The sequence below is a fragment of the Epinephelus moara genome, chromosome 14, assembly GCF_006386435.1.
Source record: "Epinephelus moara isolate mb chromosome 14, YSFRI_EMoa_1.0, whole genome shotgun sequence".
Taxonomy (NCBI): domain Eukaryota; kingdom Metazoa; phylum Chordata; class Actinopteri; order Perciformes; family Serranidae; genus Epinephelus; species Epinephelus moara.
In genome coordinates this window covers 19,670,437-19,690,190 of record NC_065519.1, presented here as the reverse complement: position 1 = coordinate 19,690,190, position 19,754 = coordinate 19,670,437, and the positions used below count along the sequence as shown (strand labels likewise).

Below are 19,754 nucleotides of genomic sequence, written 5' to 3'. Positions count from 1 at the left end.
GCCCTCTCTTGGTTAGCACCTTATATTGGAATAAGTTCACCGTCATCTTTCGGTTCCTCATCCACTGCTTTACATAAACATAATGGAAATACGGTAGAGGCCTCTGTGTCAGAATCAGAGGTGGAAAAAGTATTCAGATCCTTCACTCAAGTTAAAGTAGCTCTCCATAGTGAGTAAACATTCTGCATTTAGAATATGACTTATCTAAAAGTACAGAGGTTTAATAAGCGAAATGTACTTAAAGTTTTAAAAGTATTGATAGTGCAGAAAAGTTACCCCTGTCAGTGTTACATTACTTGTAAATCATAGTATTAGACTATTGTCACTAATGAAGCTGGTTGAGCCGGAGTGCACTTGAACTATGTTGTACAGTATAGGGGAGACTGGGGTTGGTTGTCACACTGTGCTCATTACAGCCTCACTAGAGGTCTCTGTGATGCTATGTTGATATCAAACAGTTGGTGTGACATCCTGCTCATTTTGCACTGGTCATTTTGTGGATCACATAAACACAAGACATTGAGGTGAGAAGATATTTTGTAAATTTTCATGTTGGTGTTGTTTTGTATTAAAAGCATATAGGATATTAGTCATTAAACAATCAAACACATATTAAAAAGTTGAAGGTTTGGTCAACGTTTAGCTAGCAAGCTAGAGCCATGTGGTAGCTAGCTTAAAATGTTTGACAAGAGGTCAGGTGGGGACAGTCTGTCTGTCTCACTGCTCTGGGGGTTGGTTGTCACATGTGTGACAGTTCAGACAGACAGTCAGCATGGCAAACATGTTGTAGTCCATATGTTCTCAGGTGTTTTTAGGCTGTTCAAACAAACAATCACCTGGTTCAAATTAGTGATTTAAACACAAGGGGCATTGATGAGTAGCCTACTACTATAGAGGTGGTATTTATTTCAAAACTTGTTCGGTGTTTCTATCTTAAAAAAAGTAAAAATGTACACATTTTTTAAATGTTCTTTTTCCTGAAACCCCACTGATAACTATAGGAACTACCAACCCCTGTGATGGGGTTGGTTTTCACACTGTGTTGGAGTGTCTTTTATAGTTAATTACTTCTTGTTACAGTGAGTTGTATGTTTTTATTTAATGTAGGAATTTTTTTTTTAAAGAATATATTTATTGCAATTTTTTTTACCTAAAACACAGAACAGCTCGGGCATGACATTGCGAGTAGAAGGAGCAGTTGAAAATAAGGAAATAAGACACTAATGAAAAAAGAATTAATAGAAAAAAATAAAAATAAAAAATAGTGGGCATTTCATCCATCCCCAACCTTCATCACCTCCTACAACCATAAAGGCAGCAAAAGAAATATTAGCATCCATTTTATTTTTGAGAGCAGGTGTTATATATGTGCTTTGTCCAATTCTGAACTGAGTAGATTTGGGTTATAGGAATGACTGCTGAAAGTGTGACAACCAACCCCGGTCTCCCCTACTGTTGGGTAGTTTAATGTACTGGAAAATAATTAATAATATTTTATGTTCTCATTATAGGTTTTAAGTATAATACTACAATTAGTAAGTTAAAACATTTCATGATATACTATCTGCCAACAGTAATAATCCAGACAGATGGGGTCCTTGTTGTAGACAAACTGTGAATGGGGGTTCCTCGTGCCCCAATCTGCTCCTCCACACGTGACGCCACTGTAACCAGGGGTGATGGTGGGCGGAGCTACTGACTTTACTGTACGAGGTTAACGTCGCCCTGTTAAACAGAAGCGAAGTATGACATAAAAAAACGGCTTTTTTTTTACTTTATTCTCCGGAGTGGAATGAAAATACAGACGATCACAGAGCAGCCCAGCCCAGGTAAGACTACTTCAGGTGGTTCACTGTACTTTCTATCTTTATTAGAGGTGATTAAAGTGTGGGGACCTGTTAGAGAGCTAGCCACTCTGAGCTAACGTTAGCTTCTTAGCCGTTGGGAGTTGGGCTCGCGAGTGTTTTGCAGCTGCTTCCTAGTAATGGTAGTAAACACGGGAAGTCAGTCTGCTTTGACATCTTAGACAAAAGCTGTCCATTACAGAGCAGACAAAAACAAAGTGTAGTATTACTTTACTTATTTTAACTTGTCTCATTGAGGCTACACGTGATGTCTTTATCTGTGTCATCCAGATGTTAATGTTTTTGACAGGCAGTCAGAGCGGCTGATGCGCCATACCTGTTAGATAAATGTACAGGCAGGAAACATGCAGCACAGACCCACAGTGTGTTTTACGCTGAGACCATGTCCTAGTTGGCTGTCAGTCAGATCTCTGGTTTCTCTCCAGCAGCTCCTGTGACCAGGTATTAGTGCCAAGCACAAGGTTCATTCATTTAAATGGATAAACACAGTCAAACTCAGGACTCTTGGCTATAAACTGATGCAAAAAGACCAGTTCCCAATTTTGCTTTTAAAGTTTTCCATACACCTCAGCAGACCTGTTTCTTGGAGCAGACCCTGGCATGCCTTAGGGAACTGAATCCTCAGCAGTTTCATACCCACATGACCAGCCACTAGGAGCTGACTGTTAAATTTAGAGATCCTATCCAGTGTGCCTCCCAAGTTCATGTTTGTGTGTCTTCAGATAGCAGCATGATAACATCAGGTAGTCTGTGTTTTCACATAAATACTGGATTATATGTTACCTAAAAGCAGATCTAGGTGTTATAAAATATTGATATAAATAATATTGAGGTGTAGTAAAACCAGGCAAGATATCATCCAGGGGTTTTGATCTCTTTAAATATGTGTTTTCTTGCTTTACACTTATGTGATGAATATTTCTGCCCTTATTTAGTGTTATAGTGGCAGACCTGGGACAAACAGTGCTTTCCTGTACCTGTTTGTTCATCATATCCACTCTACAACAAATTTCCTTACTCAAAATCTCTTCTTGTGTCTTCCTGTTCTTGCTTGTAAATTTATACTAAAAGTAAACACTAAAACATTTCTCTACAGAGTGTAAATCACTTGTCAATTAGCCTAATACACAAGTAGATTGACAGAAAATTAAGTGGAAACACTTAAGATGATCGACTAAAAAGCAAAAATGCCCAAAAAAATCTGTGGTTGCAACTTACTTTAATGTGATCATTTTTGAATGCATTGTTTTGTAATGGATGAAAACAAATGTCAACTGGTTTGGGGACATTTTTTTTTAACACAATGTCACTATTTTGTGACAGTTTATAGACCAAATGGTCAAAATGCAAAACCCTTTGCTTATCTATAGGTCAACAGGTGCGTTGGAGAAGACCATGGGCTAAATATAATAAATCGCACACTGCCCATTACACTTGCAATAATCAGAAATTTATTGGAAAAATGCATTTCAGTGCAGAAACCTTTATATATTATCAGGTTGTTTTAAAGCTCTGCTCTATCATATACTCCATTTATTGATACATATAAATATTTAGGCTTTTACTTTAAAATGTTGTGATATTTAGTTTTATTTTTGTCAATATTTCCCAGCTCAACGTAAAAGTAAGGGGATTTTCTAGGGCTTGTAGTAGTGGATATTTTAATAAATCAGCAGCGTTTCACGATTAGTTTGACATATTTGGCTTTTATTAGTAATTGAGTCATTTGAACACACTCAGTGACAAGACTCATTGACGCTCCCACTGATATCAACCAAATGTTATTTTACTGAGTCACTCTTCGATTGTAATCGCTCAGATTAAGCCAACATCTTAATTGTCTCTGCCCTTTTATCTGCCTAATTTGGTGCTGAGCCAGTGCATGCAATGAATGGAAATCTGGTCCCGTGTGTCTATTGTGTCGGGAAGAGATGGGCGTAGGCCAACCCCCTCATCTAATATTCAGCCTTGAGTGAAGGGGGGATGCTCAGCCTGAGCCTGGCACTGTTTGTTGATAGTGTGTGTGAGAGAGCAAGGGATAAAGATTGGTGTTGAACAGCTAAATAAACATAAGCTTCACCCTACACCAAGGTAAGGGGTTCTTCTGTTTACCTTTTTTAGTGTTTTCTAGAGACTGTGTGTCTCTTTGCTCAGCTTTTATCATTTGTTTTATAGCTTTAACTGTTTCTGTTGGTGTTTTGTCTCTGCTGGTTTATACAGGGTGTGTGTTTTGTTAGAAAAAATGTATGTAAACTCCCATCTGATCACTGCTCAGGAGAGAGCGAGCTAATGTTTACTGATTGGTTCTTGTGTGGTGTTATCATCCACCCATTGTGCTGAGAGACAAGGAGCTGAGGAGGGTGTGTCAACAGGCTTCACTGTACACAAAGGATTTTCTTTACGTATGCCTGGCACTGCCTGATATGGGAGAAGAGTTGCCAGGTGATCCCTGACTGAACAAACAATGTCAGACTGAAGAAAAAAGAAAGAATATGTACTTATTTATTGATTGTCTGCTTTGAGTTTGACTGAATTGACTGTTTTGGGGCCTTTGTACCGACAGCCCGACAGGCATGTGACATTTAAGCGTTCACTGACCTGAGCCTGAGCTGCTTGTCTCACAGATTATGTTGAAATATTGAGCAGCGTGTTTGCTAGTCTTTATGTGAAACCCATTGCCAAGGCAACTTGCAGGCAATGAATGCAGCTGATTAATTCTGTGTTGCTGTGGCAGGAAGTGAGTCTGACCATGATGGAAGAGCCCAACTTGATGAATCATTAATGAGTTTTTTATCGACTGGCTGAATCCCTGCTAGAGCTAAAACAACCACATTTGAGGGGGGTATGTTTTATCAGGTGAAATTATACATGTAATATCTGGGAAGCGCTGATGTTTTGCAGTGGGCAAGGCAGTTGTATTTATAAAGCACGTTATATAGTAAGACGTAGGTTCAAGGTGCTGTACAGAGAACTTAGAACAACACTGTACAAAGTTAGAACAATATGATTTAAAAAGAGCAACATCAAGGAAAAAAAGGTGAGTGTACTAGAGGTGCAGTGATTAGTTGTTAAAGGTACACCATACACGATTGTCGGTTACTGTTTGCAAACACACCCAGCCAAGGTGAAAGTAAAAGCCAACCACAGATTCACTCGTTTGACGCTTCACTTCACCACATTTGCGTTTTTTCAGCACCATGTCTCTTGAATGCTTATTGATTATGGTCTGGCACCACCTCTTATTTAAGCCCTGACCTCACCTGACCTCTGTGATGGTACATGCCCATAAACAGCCAGAATGTAGAAAATATAAGGAAATAAGAAGAGAGAAAAATACACTGATACACACTTCAAGTGGGTTTAAAGTGACGACTGACAGGGATTACTTCTGTATGAGTCTACACATTAGTTTTAAGGAAAATCCTGAAAAGTATATCTTTCACTATTATATTGTCGCCAGCTAATTTGACATTCGATTAATCGGTCTGAGTAATTAAAAGAAAAGAAGAAAAAAAAGTCAAAATTCTCCAATTTCAGCTTCTTAAATGTGAATATTTTCTGGTTTCTTTACACCTCTTTGAAAGGAAACTGAATATCTTTGACTTATGGACAAAAAACATCTGAGGATGTCATCTTGGTTGTGGGAGACGCCATCTTGGGTGTGGTCAGTCAGCGTTTGGGAAACACTTCTTTCTTACATTTTGTAGATCAACTGATGGATTGGTTGAGAAAATAATTGACAGACTAATTCATTCATTCGTCCTCTGATGAGCCCTCCATTGGCATCTTCAGTCATCTTGATCCTCCATGCGTCTGGCGAGCTTGCCAGTGCTTTCTACTCCTGCATCTTTCTTCAGGACATCCATGTATGTTGACATGGGACGCCCTTGTAAATGATGTCCATGCCTTGGATCCCAAGAGCACCAGTTTGATGGCTGGGAGCTTCCTGTGTCTCTGGCAGTGAGCGGCCAGTCTCATTCTCCTGGGTCCTATTTTCTTGCTCACACTAAGCAGCTCTCTATATAGATTTCTTGGTGTGTTGACGTACAAGCCTTGGCTGATGATCAATACTGCACGCAGCACACATACAGACCAGTCGGCAGTGAAATATAATCATAAGCTGCAGCTTAATGTTTACTATTATTGTCTTGTCAGTAGACAATTGTTATAGAAATATCATGTGTGAGTACTGCTCTTAAACTCCAGGGTAAAAATGGTTAAAAACATACAGTAAATAGAGGAACACGCACGTGTTTCATGGGTTTAAATAAATTTTTTAGAATGGTGGAGCCTAATTATAGATAATCTCCCCAACTAAGTGCTACCCTAACTACATCTTAAAGCTATTTTCCCATCAATGCAAAGCAGTTTCAGTGAAATTGTGCACCTTTTTTACTTTCAGGCACTTAACAAAACAGTACTTTTCTTCCTCAGCGCACACAACTTCCACAAAGTCCAGTTTAAGGCGGTGGAGGAGGGTAGAGCTGAGGTCGGTCTCGATATAATTGGAGCACACAGTCGAGTGCACCAATTATCCACGGCGTCATTAACATCAAAAGATCAAAGTTAAGAGACTATTGTCTGTCTTCGGTTGCATTTGATGACTTAGTAGACTTTCTTAAGTGGGGCATTGTGACTGCTCTGCCTTCATGTTACTGAGCAGAGAGCTCATGTTTTCAGCATGAGCAGCCAGACTGAACTAAATTGAAGTGAAACAAGTGCCCCTGTTCGCTCTTGTGTAATGAGCATGTTGAGTGCATGGTCCAAATTGTAACCACACTTTCACATTCTGGTTGAAAGGGACAAATAACTGTGTCCTAAAGTGTCCTAAAAAATTTGTGGAGTTGTGTGCATGTGCCTGGTAAGATACAGATGTTTATATAACAGAATGACACGTTCTGACTATCTGCTTTAACTTTAAAAAGTTAAAAATGAATACAAAGCAAGGAAAGTTTATTAATGGATCACATTTCTTAACAGAGGCAGCTACAGGTGCTTTGCATATAAAGTTTTTTATTTTTAAAAAGACACAGGTATAAGGAAATAAAAGTGCATAAAACTTATTTTATACAAAGAAGTTAAAAAAGTATAAAATAAAGAGATTAAAGTAAAATAATTAAATTTTTTATTGTAAAAATGGCAAATTAGAAGCCGAAGTAAAAGTGTAATTTTAGTTAAAAGGCAGTCATGAACATAAAAGGTAATAGCCTGTTTTTAAAATAATACAGCGTGCAAAAAACGCATGCAAAAAAGCAAGCCCACACACATTCAAGCCACACTGGTAATAATTTGTTAAATCAGTCTACATTTACACAGCATATTTTCCATGTTTTTTCTTTTTTAATGAGACTTTAAAAGATGTTTTTGGAATATGACCCTCTTCTCTGATTATATGTCGTTCATAGCTTAAAGATGCAGCCTCTGTTTTTTGTTTATGGGTGAGTATGTTCGTGTGAGCTGGGTTTGGACAGTGCTTGTTTATTGCCCAGCATTGCTTCAAAGATTCACCACACCCTCTTCCTGGCTTTAACCTCTCTGCTTCTCTCTTAGCAGTGCTGTACATTTAGCTACGCTGGCCACATAGAAACTGTAAGTACCTTTAGCCGTTTGTGAATGCTTACCTGCTTTGCTCTCGCTCCACAGCGGTGTACAGGTGGTTAGCGATCAGCCATGGATACCACCACCTCCCTGAAGATGACCTCTCTGGCCATCCAGAGTCTGTTCGGCTACGTGGAGGAGGAGAACCTGGCTGCCATCAAAGCACATTTGGATAAGTTCAGAGATCTGGACAGCAGGAGTGATGTAAGTCAGCCTTATCACAGCAACTCTCCCGTTGGCTCAAGTTGTTTATTTTGGAGAGCAGTGTGAAGATAGGCTCTATGAGATTATGTGGGAAAAGACATACTAGAATCACTTTTTCACTCTGCTGTAGTGAAACAATACTACTGAAACTTGTAAAGCTGCCTGCAGAGAGAAGACAAGACATGGTATTGTGCTTGGTTTATGAATGGTTAATCTTTTTTCTTTAAATTGGCCATGTATGAGATGCAGTGCCTATAAAAAGTATCTACTCTCCTAGGAAGTTTTCATGTGTCATTGTCACTTTGTGTAGATCTGATTTCACTTTGACATTTAAGCATCTTTATCGATTGATCAATGTAAAACAAAATGACATAAAACCTGCTTTGATTTAATCTTGTATTGGGATAAACATGAAAACTTAAAAGGGCAAAGACATTTTTGTCATGGAAAAGTTGACATACCTTTTGAGAAGAAAAAAGCCCTGAAAAAAACAGAGACAACCAATCATTGTTACCTTATATTTTTATTTGCTTTGTCTTACTTTATTTTTTTGTGCTAATGTTGTTGTGCTGCTCTGTTATATCTCTCTGAAAACACAACAAAAACTGAAAGGTCCAGTGTGCAGGATTTAGGATGATATATTCGTAGAGATGGATACAGTAAAATAACTATGTTTTCTTGACTATATAATCACCTGAAAATGAAAATTGTGTCTTTGTCACTTTAGAATGAGCCGTTTATATCTAGATAGGGAGTGAGCCCTCTTTTACGGAGGTCACCATGTTTTTACTTGTAAAAATCACCTGGTCCGTTTGTTTTGGAGAGGAAGAGTGCCTTGTGGATAATTTGGCTTCGGTTAAAAACCTCCTGAACGTCTGTTTCTTAAGTTATCAGAGAACAAAGGTGAGCAAAGATAAGCAGATGCTGGGCTCCAACATGCTAAACAGCATCAGAGAAACACTGATTTGTAATATGAAACGGCTTTATTCAGTGTTTTTACTGGATTTAATCACCTGGTTCGTTTGTTTTGGAGAGACAGAGACCTCTGTGGATAATGAACAGTGAAGGAATTCCAACCAGGAGAAGTTTCAGCTGGTCGCAATGCGCAGTCCTCACCACTAGATGCTACTAAATCACCCTAAATCTTACACACTGGGCCTATAAGCAAGAAAGAAATCTAAGTGGGGTCAGTACTTTTTATAGGCACTAAGCACTTGTATAAAAATGTTAGCATTGATGTATTGAGTTTAGAGGAGAAAGCCAAACCCTCATATAGCTCTTTTTTTGTGCCATAGACCCCCATTGTTGTCCAAAATCTTAAAAAATTTAAAACCTGTTCCTTCGTTTTCATGCCCATGGGCACACGGTTTATTTTAATGTCAGTCCAACTTCAACCATCCTGCTGCTGGAAATACTCACAAGTGAACAAACCCACATTTAAAGTTGTTTTAGGGAAGTATTTATTTAATAAATGGTTTTGATTACAATAAGAAAAATGTAGAATAACACCATTTCTAACCTGACTAATAGAAAAGCTTTGTATGTGTAGGCCATGTTGCATTAAGGCATCAATTATCAGGTTATGTTTCAGGATCTGAGTGAAATCATCAAATAGTATTACTGCCTGCCATTTCTTTTCTCAGTTCTCAGAGGGTTACATAGAAAACAGTGTAAGTAATTAGCTCGATGGTGTGTTGAAATCTTTATCGCTATTTCAGTTCCTTCACTCTCCTCCTTTTTTTCAGATTGGACAGACTCCCCTGATGGTGGCGGCAGAGCAGGGCAATCTGGAGATAGTACAAGAGCTCATTAGGAGAGGAGCCAACGTTAACTTGGATGATGTTGTAAGCAGACACAGACACACAACATCCCAAAATGCCTAAAATGAACACACCCTCACACACAAGCACACGTGGCGTTATATTAAACATTGAGAGCATACAGGAATCCAGGCACAGGTGAAAAACAATGCGGTCATTTTTACCACGTTACCCACTTGACAGAGAAGACGTAGCTGAACCAGTGGTCTTGATGTTCCATCTTGCTGAACTCACCACACTTGGGCTTTAGTCCACAGCTATTATGAGCCATCATGAGCCATAATGACAACTTATTACACACTTTTACCTTCGCTCTTTTGACTAAATGACAGGATCCACTTGCTGGCCAACACCCTGTGCCTCCAGAAGCCAGCCCCTTACAGACGCACACACTCACGCATGCATTTTACCCTCCCACTGTGGCACACGCATGCATGCTCACACACTACACCTCTCATTAACATCTCACGTACATGTAACCTGCTATTACACATAGCACACACAAACTTGTGCTCAGTCTTGTACTAACACGGAAGAAGAGAGGCGAAGCATCACATACTATATTGCACTTGTCTTTCACGCTTAACTCTCTGACACTCCTGTCTGTCCATGCGACACCGTGTTCCCATGAGCACCTGGTATGACCAGCTGGTAGGTACAGTGGTTGGAAGGGTCCCAAGCTGTCCTGCGTAGGGCTCGGACAGACGTTTGTCCAACTGGATTTGGAGTCTGATGGGAGTTCCCGCAGTAACAGGTTGTCTGTGTGTGCAGGACTGCTGGACGGCGTTGATCTCTGCAGCTAAGGAGGGCCACATCGAGGTGGTGAGGGAGCTGCTGGAGAACAATGCGAACCTGGAACATCGAGACATGGTGAGAACATAGAGGGGAACGTTTTTCTTTATTTAAAATCTGCTGTTAACAGACATATTTTTTTGTTTTATATATGACAAACATCTATGCTGTACAATAGTAATGATATCCTGTCCTCTGGAAAGGCCAAAAATTTTTGTCAATATTAGGTATCATTACCTTCCTGATTTCTTCTTTATCTGCTATCAAAAAATGGTGGAAATGCCCAAAAAATTTGGTTGAAAAGATAAAATAAAACAAGGGTGTAGAGTGCCACAGGACTAAGGTAAAGTAATGCATCCTCTGTGCCAAAATGACTTGACAAAAGGGATTTTATCATGGATTGTGATAAAAAAACACTCACAATAAATTGATTGTGGCGTATTTCCACATCTGGGATAATGGTGAATATCATGTCCTGCAACACCCAGACTACTCTGCAGCCAATTGTACAGGAGACTCTGCAAAAAACAGTAATTCCAGTATCTTTTGGTGCCATTGAAGAGCTTAAAGCATGATAGAGATGTCATAGCTAAACAACATGAAACACTAACACACTTTGTCAAACTTCTAACTCTACTTGAACCATTAAACTCCAAAGTTTGATTAACAAGCTGCTCTTGCCTTTACTGTAAGCTGACTCTTACAGTACAGTAATATGTAGCATTTATACAGTTGAAAATATAATAAAGTCTTGATTGTATTTACATTAATGATTTCTGTAAAATGGAATGACCCCAGTGCTGGTTGGACAGGATGAACCATTAGCCTTGAAATGGACATAAAATGAAATTACATTACGTGTGATGGCGCCTCTCTGGTAGTAATCCCATTTCCTGAGCTCTGCTTGTCTCTGCATGGGGCAGTGATATGATTTAGCCTTGGGATCGAGACCTTTCAGATGCACACAGCAGTCTGCAGGCTTGCTGTAGCTGCTTTTCTGTATTGATGAGCAGACTATTGACAACATGCAGATGAGATACACATATTTATTACCTGGGGCTGGGCAGGTTTGGTATCAATGTAGATGTCCCAGCACATGAGGCAGTGTGCATTTCTATCAGCCAGAAGGATACTGTACTGGCACATTCCCTTCACTATTTTATCACACGCGATGAGACATTCAGAGCTGATTTTACATCCTTGGCTTCTGTGACTTTATGGACTCAGGACATCGACTGACTCATTGCCGTGCATCGCGTGTCTAAGCTGCACAGGACAGATCACAGCCAGTCATCACAGTGGGATTATAATAAACCACACTGCGTGATACGGTTCACTCACTGGAAAGTGTGTCACACCAGCTGTAAATAGCACATTTTCCTACCGCAAAAGCTGCTTAGATTTGACCTCTGCTGCTTGAATTTAATACTGTGACTACCCTTACACCTTATTATGATAAAAACACCTCTATTTATGTTCAGAATATCACATAAACTGTATATATTCTATATGAAGAGGTGTTTTGTCTCTGCTCTCCTGTCTTGCCTCACAATTTCTCTGTTCAACTAAACATTGCTCGGTGTGTGTGTATCCTACTTAGGGAGGCTGGACTGCCCTCATGTGGGGAGCCTATAAAGGTCGTACAGATGTGGTCCAGCTGCTCTTAGAAAAAGGAGCCAACTCCAACATCACTGGTCAGGTACTGAGACTGGACACGCTGCATTTCATCTTAGTTCCCCTCTGATAATATCAATGACATCACTGGCATTTATATTAGTATTGAAAATTACAAAGATAATAGGCATGCTTTCAGTACATGACATGAAAATAGTCTCTGAACAGAGCAGTTTATTTTGAAGAAAGTGTTCACATGATGTGTTCTACTCCATGTAAATGTAATCCAATGTTTCAGATCACTGTTTAACTGACATACCTTTGTTGTAAATGTCTGTACACATACATAACTTCAGAGTAACAAAAATTTGAACACAACCACAATCCTGCTCATCACCTGCACAGCGCGACGCCTCCCCCATCATCTGCTGTTTCAGTCATGTAAGGTGGCTTAAAGCGTTAGTTCGACCGCAGGCCTGACACTGATCATTAGTTACTGTCAGCATGACTTCACCCCTCTCCTCTGGCCCAACAGTACAGCGTCTACCCCATTATCTGGGCGGCAGGTCGAGGCCACGCAGAGATTGTCCATCTCCTGCTGCAGCACGGAGCCAAGGTCAACTGCTCCGACAAGGTAACTACATACTGACAGATGTTCATCATTTACTTGTTTTTAATCACACAGATGATGCAGTTAGTGGTACGAGCTAAAGACATTCAAGTGCTTTGGTCCACGTCCAGCTTCCTGTTCCCATAAGTCCCTCTGCCTTCTTCCTTTATTTATCATCCTTCTTTCATGATTATTCACAAGTCCCTGGAGTTTTGACTAAATAGTATCTTGCCACTTATGTCTCATGCACTTTGTCATGCACTTGTCTCTGCAGTATGGTACCACTCCTTTGATTTGGGCGTCCAGGAAGGGTCACTATGAATGTGTGATGCATCTTCTGGCTAACGGAGCTGATGTGGACCAAGAAGGAGCGGTAGGTAGATTATAGATTTCCTGTGAGTGGTTAGCTGTGATTCCACCAAACACTCATGTTATAGTACTCATAGAACTGTTACTGAACCCGTACGTACATGTACCTTATCCCACAATCTGTTTAGCCTTTCCACTGCAGACAGTACTCTAAAATATAGACAGGGTTGTTACCAGATAGTAAGACAGATATTAATGGCCACGTCACTGCTGATTGTCAGCTGAATGGGGTTGCATGCTGACATTTTCAGAACAAAAAAGAGCAGGCTTGAGTGTTTACAGTCTCTGTCACAATCGATGGGATGTTGAAAAATAGTGGGTTTGTACTCTGAGTCCATGTAGAGTATGAGTAAGGACTCTCGACAAATCAGCAGACTGCAGTGTTAATGGTTGCACCTTTCAGTAATGGATCAGTGTGCTACTGTAGGTATGAAAAAATTGAACCATTCTAATGTTGCCATCCACAACTTTTGACAATGAAAACTCAAAAATAATTGTTTTAATGTGTAACAAACTGAACTGAACCAGACTACTTGGTGGAAACGGGGCTGTTGTTTACTATTTGTCAGTCACAGTCAGTAGAGATCCAACACTACGATGCTGTCATCTAGGAAGACCTCACATGGTTTGACTTTACAAAGCCTTATTGGCTTTTTTGTACACTAAAAGTTTTCTGTTGCTGTTAATGTGACTAGTAAATATTTTGAATGATAGTCAAGTTGGAATTAAGTAGACTTGCAATTTACAATTGTAGTTTACATAATTATGAATAAGACCAGATTGAGCATTTTAGATGTAGATTCTTCTGTCAAGATATTACAATGGAAAGACCTCAATAAACTACAAACACCACCGGAATCCCACACTGAGACAATGAATGACCTTTTAAACATCTAATCGAGACATCCCATCATAGTTTAAAAATAGGTCCAAAATGAAAGTTGTGCCGACTTCTGTGACATTACCTGACCATCAGAATTAGCTGTCCTAGCAACATCGAAATATGAGATTAACATGGACTGTCTAGCTATTCTGCTAAAGTATATGAACACTGTGCATTCAGCAGCTTCATACATCATTAAAACTGAGAACTATACATCATCTAAGCCTAAAAATAATAGATCAACGTTCACTCACACTGGACACGAACCCCAGTCTCCTGGGTAAAAGTCCTGTGCTTGACCCAGTCATTGACCACAACTTCTTCTCTATGTTGACATTGTTGCTCTTAACGCTACGTCACCTGACTTTCTGGGAGAAAGCTCTAAAGGCTTTTCTCTTGTAATTTTTTTTACCTTAACCTCAGAGAATTTTTCTGATGTTAGCCTAAATTAGTTTTTCTCCCCATAAATTCACCACTTTAATGTCAGATAATATCCACATATTTTTTATTTTATTTTACGGCTTTAATCTTGGATATTCTGAATATTACCCCCCTTCCCCAGCTCCATTTTATTTCTGTTGTTTATTTATTTTTTTTCCACTGACAATGGCTCTAGTACTCAATACTTAATTAAAGAGCAATATTAGAATTTTTATCAATAAATTTATAGAATGATGTTAATTTATTACATTTGAACACAACATCTACGCAATAATATTGATTATAATTGCAGTTTTTAGCCTTTGAAAGTTTGAAGTCTAAAAAAAATGTAGAAAATTGTTATTTTATTTTTTAATGGTGCTGATGCTTACGTCACAACACCTCCTATTTGGCTTTGCACCCACAATTATTTGCCATAATAATGTTAGGCAGTGTTTCCTAAACAGTGTTAATATTTGATTTGGTAGTCTGAACAGGTAGCTTAACAGCTGAGCAAGTCTAATTTTGTTTTGGGTTCATCATGGGTGCCATGACACACAAAGCGGCCTGTGTTGCTTTCACACAATCAAGATTTAATGCTCCCAAGCGCCACAAACTCATTAGTAAACCGCAATATTAAATAATTGATTGCATCAGTGACGCAGCGCATCTGTGCTCCTTCGAGTCATGTTGCATCTGTGCTGTCACAGACTGAACGATGTGATGGTTTGATACGTAGCATCAATAATCAGATGGAACTATAGTAGCTAATGTTGCACGGCAATTAATTTACGTGTGATTTAGAGACTCTATAGCCTGGAAAAATATATGAGTTATTGGGCTTGCTTGAAGATATATCAATAATAAACTGCCATTTAGCCTGTAGTGTTTCCCAGAGCTGCTGAGATAAACTGATAACATTTGGGGAAAACAATTTGTTAATCTTCAGCCATAAATTATTGAACATTTGCCGTATTGAATGCACACCAACGAAAGATAAATCATTGTTTCTACAGTGCCCTGTCTTTATGTGCCAATTCTTAGATTTACTGTTTGTCATTTTTAGCATAATCACATCTATTTATCTTTGTCTTTGTCTCTGTGTTTTTATTTAAATTATTATTTCCTTTATTTTGCAAAATTTTCCTTTCTCTTTTTGAGCTTCATATTTTTGACACTTTTCCAATCTTAAAATACAATCCCATATCTTCTGTATCATCTGTTTTATATCTGTGACTGTACATAGATATGATTTTATAATTCTTTCATGCATTGACACAACGATGCTGTATGTATAATCTTCTTTGGCTCAGTAAAAATATTTAAAACATATTGAACACCAACCAAAATCCTAACCCCCATTCAAGTAGAGAGAAACATCTGTAATTTTGAAATGTTAGGGTTAGAAATAAAGAACCTTAAATTTAAATCTCTCCTCCCTGTGTCTTTTCAGAACTCGATGACAGCTCTGATTGTGGCGGTGAAAGGCGGCTACACAAAGGTTGTAAAGGAGCTGCTGAAGAGGAACCCAAATGTCAACATGACAGACAAGGATGGCAACACGGCCCTGGCCATCGCTGCCAAGGAGGGTCACACTGAGATCGTGCAGGACCTGCTGGATGCAGGCACCTATGTCAATATCCTAGACAGGGTGAGGCCACCCTACAGCAGCATCGCGCACTTGCTGTTTGAAGACGTGGAAAAGCAGTTGATATGAAATGAAACATAATTTAAACACAATTTGTGCCTCTCCTTCTGTTTTTGCTTTCTGTCTCTTTCACTATCTCTGTCAGAGTGGGGAGACCATGCTGATTGGAGCAGTGAGAGGAGGTCATGTGGAAATAGTCCGAGCTCTGCTGAACAAATATGCTGATATTGACGTCAGGGGTCAGGTAGGGTCTCCTCTCCCACTATCTTCACTACCATATTGATGTTTAAATACAGGCATGAGGGTGTTTGTTTTCTCTATGTGATATGTCCCTCTGTTGTTTCTGGGTAAAGTGAATTTTAATCCATGGGATTACACAAACATACACAGTGATTAATGGTATATAATGCCCTGTGATTGATGCCCTATATAATGCTACACATTATACATAAACAACGCACAATACAAAATAACACACTACATTCTCTGTTAATCCATATGATTTTTTTGACATGGTTTATTACTTAAAAGGTAAACTAATATTTGTCATGTCCTTTCTACATCAGGATGGAAAGACTGCCCTCTACTGGGCAGTGGAGAAAGGCAACGCTACCATGGTGAGAGACATCCTGCAGTGTAACCCGGACACTGAGAGCTGCACTAAGGTACAACACACTCAGTAGTCAAGATGTAAAATACACTCTCTCTTATCCTTTGAATTTCACGACTGTTACTTCTAAAGTGTCATGTTTCTCTCTTCATTTCTCCTGATACACATGCGTGTATCTCATATATCAAGTTTATAATATAAAAGTAAAGTCAGTGATAGAAAAGACCTCTAAGTGACATATTTTATGGGGTTTTCATATTATATTTAATGCATAACAAAAACATTACGGAACATCTGATAAGCTAACCGTAGTTACTACAGGAAGTCTGTAAAAAAAAAAAAAGGCAATATGAATGAATTTCAAGCAGATTATTTTCTGACAGTATTGCATCAGAGATGAGTTTTTCTGATGTTTTTAGGAATTTTTTATTTTTTTATTTTTTTTTGTCTGTGTTGTGTATTTTTTTTATTTTTACTTTAAAAACCATACATACTTAATAGGCTTTTTTTTTTATTTATTTTTTATTTTTTTTTATTTTGACAAATTCAGTGTTTTCTTCACCCTGCCGCTTGGCCATTGTTCAGTTAGCTCTTTGTTTAAACTGTGCATTTTTAAAATACAGGATGAGGCTGTTTAACAGAGTGAAGGCTGTGTGAATGTAGCTTGTGTTCAGGTCTTCACTGTGCCCTTATCATGTGAGATTTTTTAAGTTTATATTTTGAATAATATCACAACTTCAAAAATAACAATTTTATTTTGTTTTCTTCACATAAATAAATGAAAGGCCGATGTATATATTTCCAAAACATCTACTTACACTCCTTAAAATCAAGAAGGCCTTGTGACAGTTGTAAAGCTTTGGCGACCCCTAGTGGAGGTTGAGACCCTTCGGTTTGGAACCAATGATTTTAAAGCCCAGTGTTTGTGTGTGTCCTTGCATTTTAGGAGGGAGAGACCCCACTTATTAAAGCCACAAAAATGAGGAACATAGAGATAGTGGAACTTCTGCTGGATAAAGGAGCCAAGGTGTCTGCTGTGGAAAAGGTACTTTGTAAAAACACACTTGCACATTACACACACCTGTACAGAAAATCCTCTCATAACAGGATTTTAATAGTTATTTAGTTTAGTAATTTGGGGTATGCTTTGTCTTTGGAGTGATTTCTTGATAGTTACTTTTTAGTTTGATAGTAACAAAAAGCAGTCAACTCAGTGTTTTTCTTCCTTCAGAAAGGAGACACGCCCCTCCACATTGCCATCCGAGGACGAAGCCGAAAGTTGGCTGAGCTTTTACTGAGGAATCCTAAAGATGGCCGCCTGCTTTATCGCCCCAACAAAGCTGGAGAGACACCTTACAACATCGACTGTACCCACCAGAAAAGCATCCTCACACAGATATTTGGAGCCAGTATGACCCGTGTTTCTATTTCATTCAGAAAGAACTGTGTGACAAAACACGCTCACAGCCTTGTTGTTCAGAAATCAGAAAAGATTGAACTGTTTTACTTTGTCCTCTTCTTCTGCACTTCCTTATCTTTTTTCCTCTGTCAGAGCACCTGTCCCCTTCTGAGTCAGATGGAGACATGTTGGGTTATGACCTGTATAGCAGTGCTCTAGCAGACATCCTCAGCGAGCCCACCATGCAGCCACCTATCTGTGTTGGACTGTACGCTCAGTGGGGCAGCGGCAAGTCTTTCCTTCTTAAGAAACTGGAGGGTAAGTAAGCTCACAGCATGAAAATTGTCTTATACAAAGATGAAAAGAACTGCATTGGGAAAAATTAGACAGTGCCTTCTGTAACACTTAACAAATGATGTTCAGTGGGTCTGTTTTAATATTGCTTTATATCCACATACTGTCCTGTATTTGATCATTTTTTCCTTCCTTTTGTCCATTAGATGAGATGAAGACCTTCGCAGGCCAGCAGATAGAGCCATTGTTCCAGTTCTCTTGGCTGGTTGTCTTCCTCACCCTGCTTCTCTGCGGCTCAGTGGCTGTGGTTCTGGGCTTCACTGTTGATCCCAGGCTGGCAATCGCCGTCTCCCTCAGCCTCCTCGCTCTGCTCTACATCTTCTTTGGTGAGGAGACAGATGAGCTCGAAATGCAACACTGATGCAATAAGTGATGAGTGTGGAGAAATGTAGTTTTCATTTGACCTGCTCCTCAAGGAGAGCAGCCTCCTGGGAAGTGGTTGTATCACATAAGGCCATGTACTTGTGTTCTGCTTTCATAAAAAAATGAGAATACCAATAAAAGTAAAGATAGATATAAAATAAAATAACGTTGGTAATGTTGATATTTATACAAGGTTTTCTGTGTTGAACTTTTGAAACTGCTTTGATCACAAGAGTGTGCCATTATACAGCTAATACCAAGCATGATGATGACGTCAGCTTTTTAGCCTACATTGTTATTGATTTTTAAGAGAACTTACCTTTGTTTATGAATAGAACTTAACCATATTGTTACCTGACTACAAAGCTGAAACAATTCCGTCTCCCCCACTGTCTCCAGTGTTGGTGTACTTTGGAAGTCGGCGTGAGAGGGAGAGCTGGAACTGGGCGTGGGTCATCAGCACCCGTCTGGCTCGCCAGGTCGGTTACCTGGAGCTGCTGCTCAAACTGATGTTTGTCAACCCCCCTGAACTTCCTGAGCAGACCACCCGTGCACTGCCTGTCAGGTGATAGTGACACACAAACACACACACACACGACACACAGGTCTAAGGAAGAATCTAAACACTTCACCTCTGCATTTATTGTGAGTTTTAAAGCTCAAGAGATGGGTTAGTATGACTGTTACATCACTACTTCAGTGTTCACAACATTGTTAAAATGAACAGTCCCAGTCATATGTGCAGCTTCCTGTGTAACCTAACAAATCAAAGCATCATTTCTGTCTCTTACATGTCACACAGGTTCCTGTTCACAGACTACAACCGTCTCTCCAGCGTTGGAGGGGAGACCTCTATGGCTGAGATGATTGCCACGCTCTCTGATGCCTGCGAGAGGGAGTTTGGCTTCATGGCCACCAGGCTCTTCAGGGTTTTCAAGAACGATGAGGTCCAAGGTGATGTTGCCATCTTTGGCTTTAGATGTCAGTCACGTGATGACTCTTATGGCAGCACACAACGTCACAATCAGACCTGCAGTTTGTATTAAAAATCATACAGCATATTTGCAACTACAAGCTTGCATTAAATAGGGATAGGATGTGTGACATCAGTCAACTAGTCAATTAAACGTTGCTTAAGACTGTTTTTTAATTTTAGACAAGTCAACTAGTCTATATTTAGTTAGTAACGTCCCTTGGCTGTAGCA

The 19,754-nt window shown here is 39.3% G+C and overlaps 1 protein-coding gene across 7 annotated transcripts in view; it reads left to right on the top strand.

The window, feature by feature from the left end:
• Positions 1 to 1,671: 1,671 nt before the first annotated feature.
• The window catches only part of kidins220a (kinase D-interacting substrate 220a), a 55,189-nt gene continuing 37,106 nt past the window's right edge, over positions 1,672 to 19,754 (top strand). For 3 of the 7 annotated variants that reach the window (XM_050062876.1, XM_050062875.1, XM_050062877.1), the window contains exons 1-16: positions 1,672 to 1,829; positions 7,509 to 7,667; positions 9,413 to 9,511; positions 10,259 to 10,357; positions 11,880 to 11,978; positions 12,429 to 12,527; positions 12,778 to 12,876; positions 15,629 to 15,826; positions 15,969 to 16,067; positions 16,390 to 16,488; positions 17,380 to 17,478; positions 17,665 to 17,842; positions 17,986 to 18,150; positions 18,333 to 18,512; positions 18,949 to 19,114; positions 19,352 to 19,503. In XM_050062876.1, coding sequence (XP_049918833.1) covers positions 7,536 to 7,667; positions 9,413 to 9,511; positions 10,259 to 10,357; positions 11,880 to 11,978; positions 12,429 to 12,527; positions 12,778 to 12,876; positions 15,629 to 15,826; positions 15,969 to 16,067; positions 16,390 to 16,488; positions 17,380 to 17,478; positions 17,665 to 17,842; positions 17,986 to 18,150; positions 18,333 to 18,512; positions 18,949 to 19,114; positions 19,352 to 19,503 — 1,963 coding nt within the window. In that variant the 5' untranslated portion in view covers positions 1,672 to 1,829; positions 7,509 to 7,535. Of the gene's footprint in view, positions 1,830 to 3,667; positions 3,957 to 7,270; positions 7,304 to 7,508; positions 7,668 to 9,412; positions 9,512 to 10,258; positions 10,358 to 11,879; positions 11,979 to 12,428; positions 12,528 to 12,777; positions 12,877 to 15,628; positions 15,827 to 15,968; positions 16,068 to 16,389; positions 16,489 to 17,379; positions 17,479 to 17,664; positions 17,843 to 17,985; positions 18,151 to 18,332; positions 18,513 to 18,948; positions 19,115 to 19,351; positions 19,504 to 19,754 lie in introns of those variants that run through there. The other 4 variants (XM_050062874.1, XM_050062870.1, XM_050062873.1 and 1 more) reach the window with 3 other exon arrangements.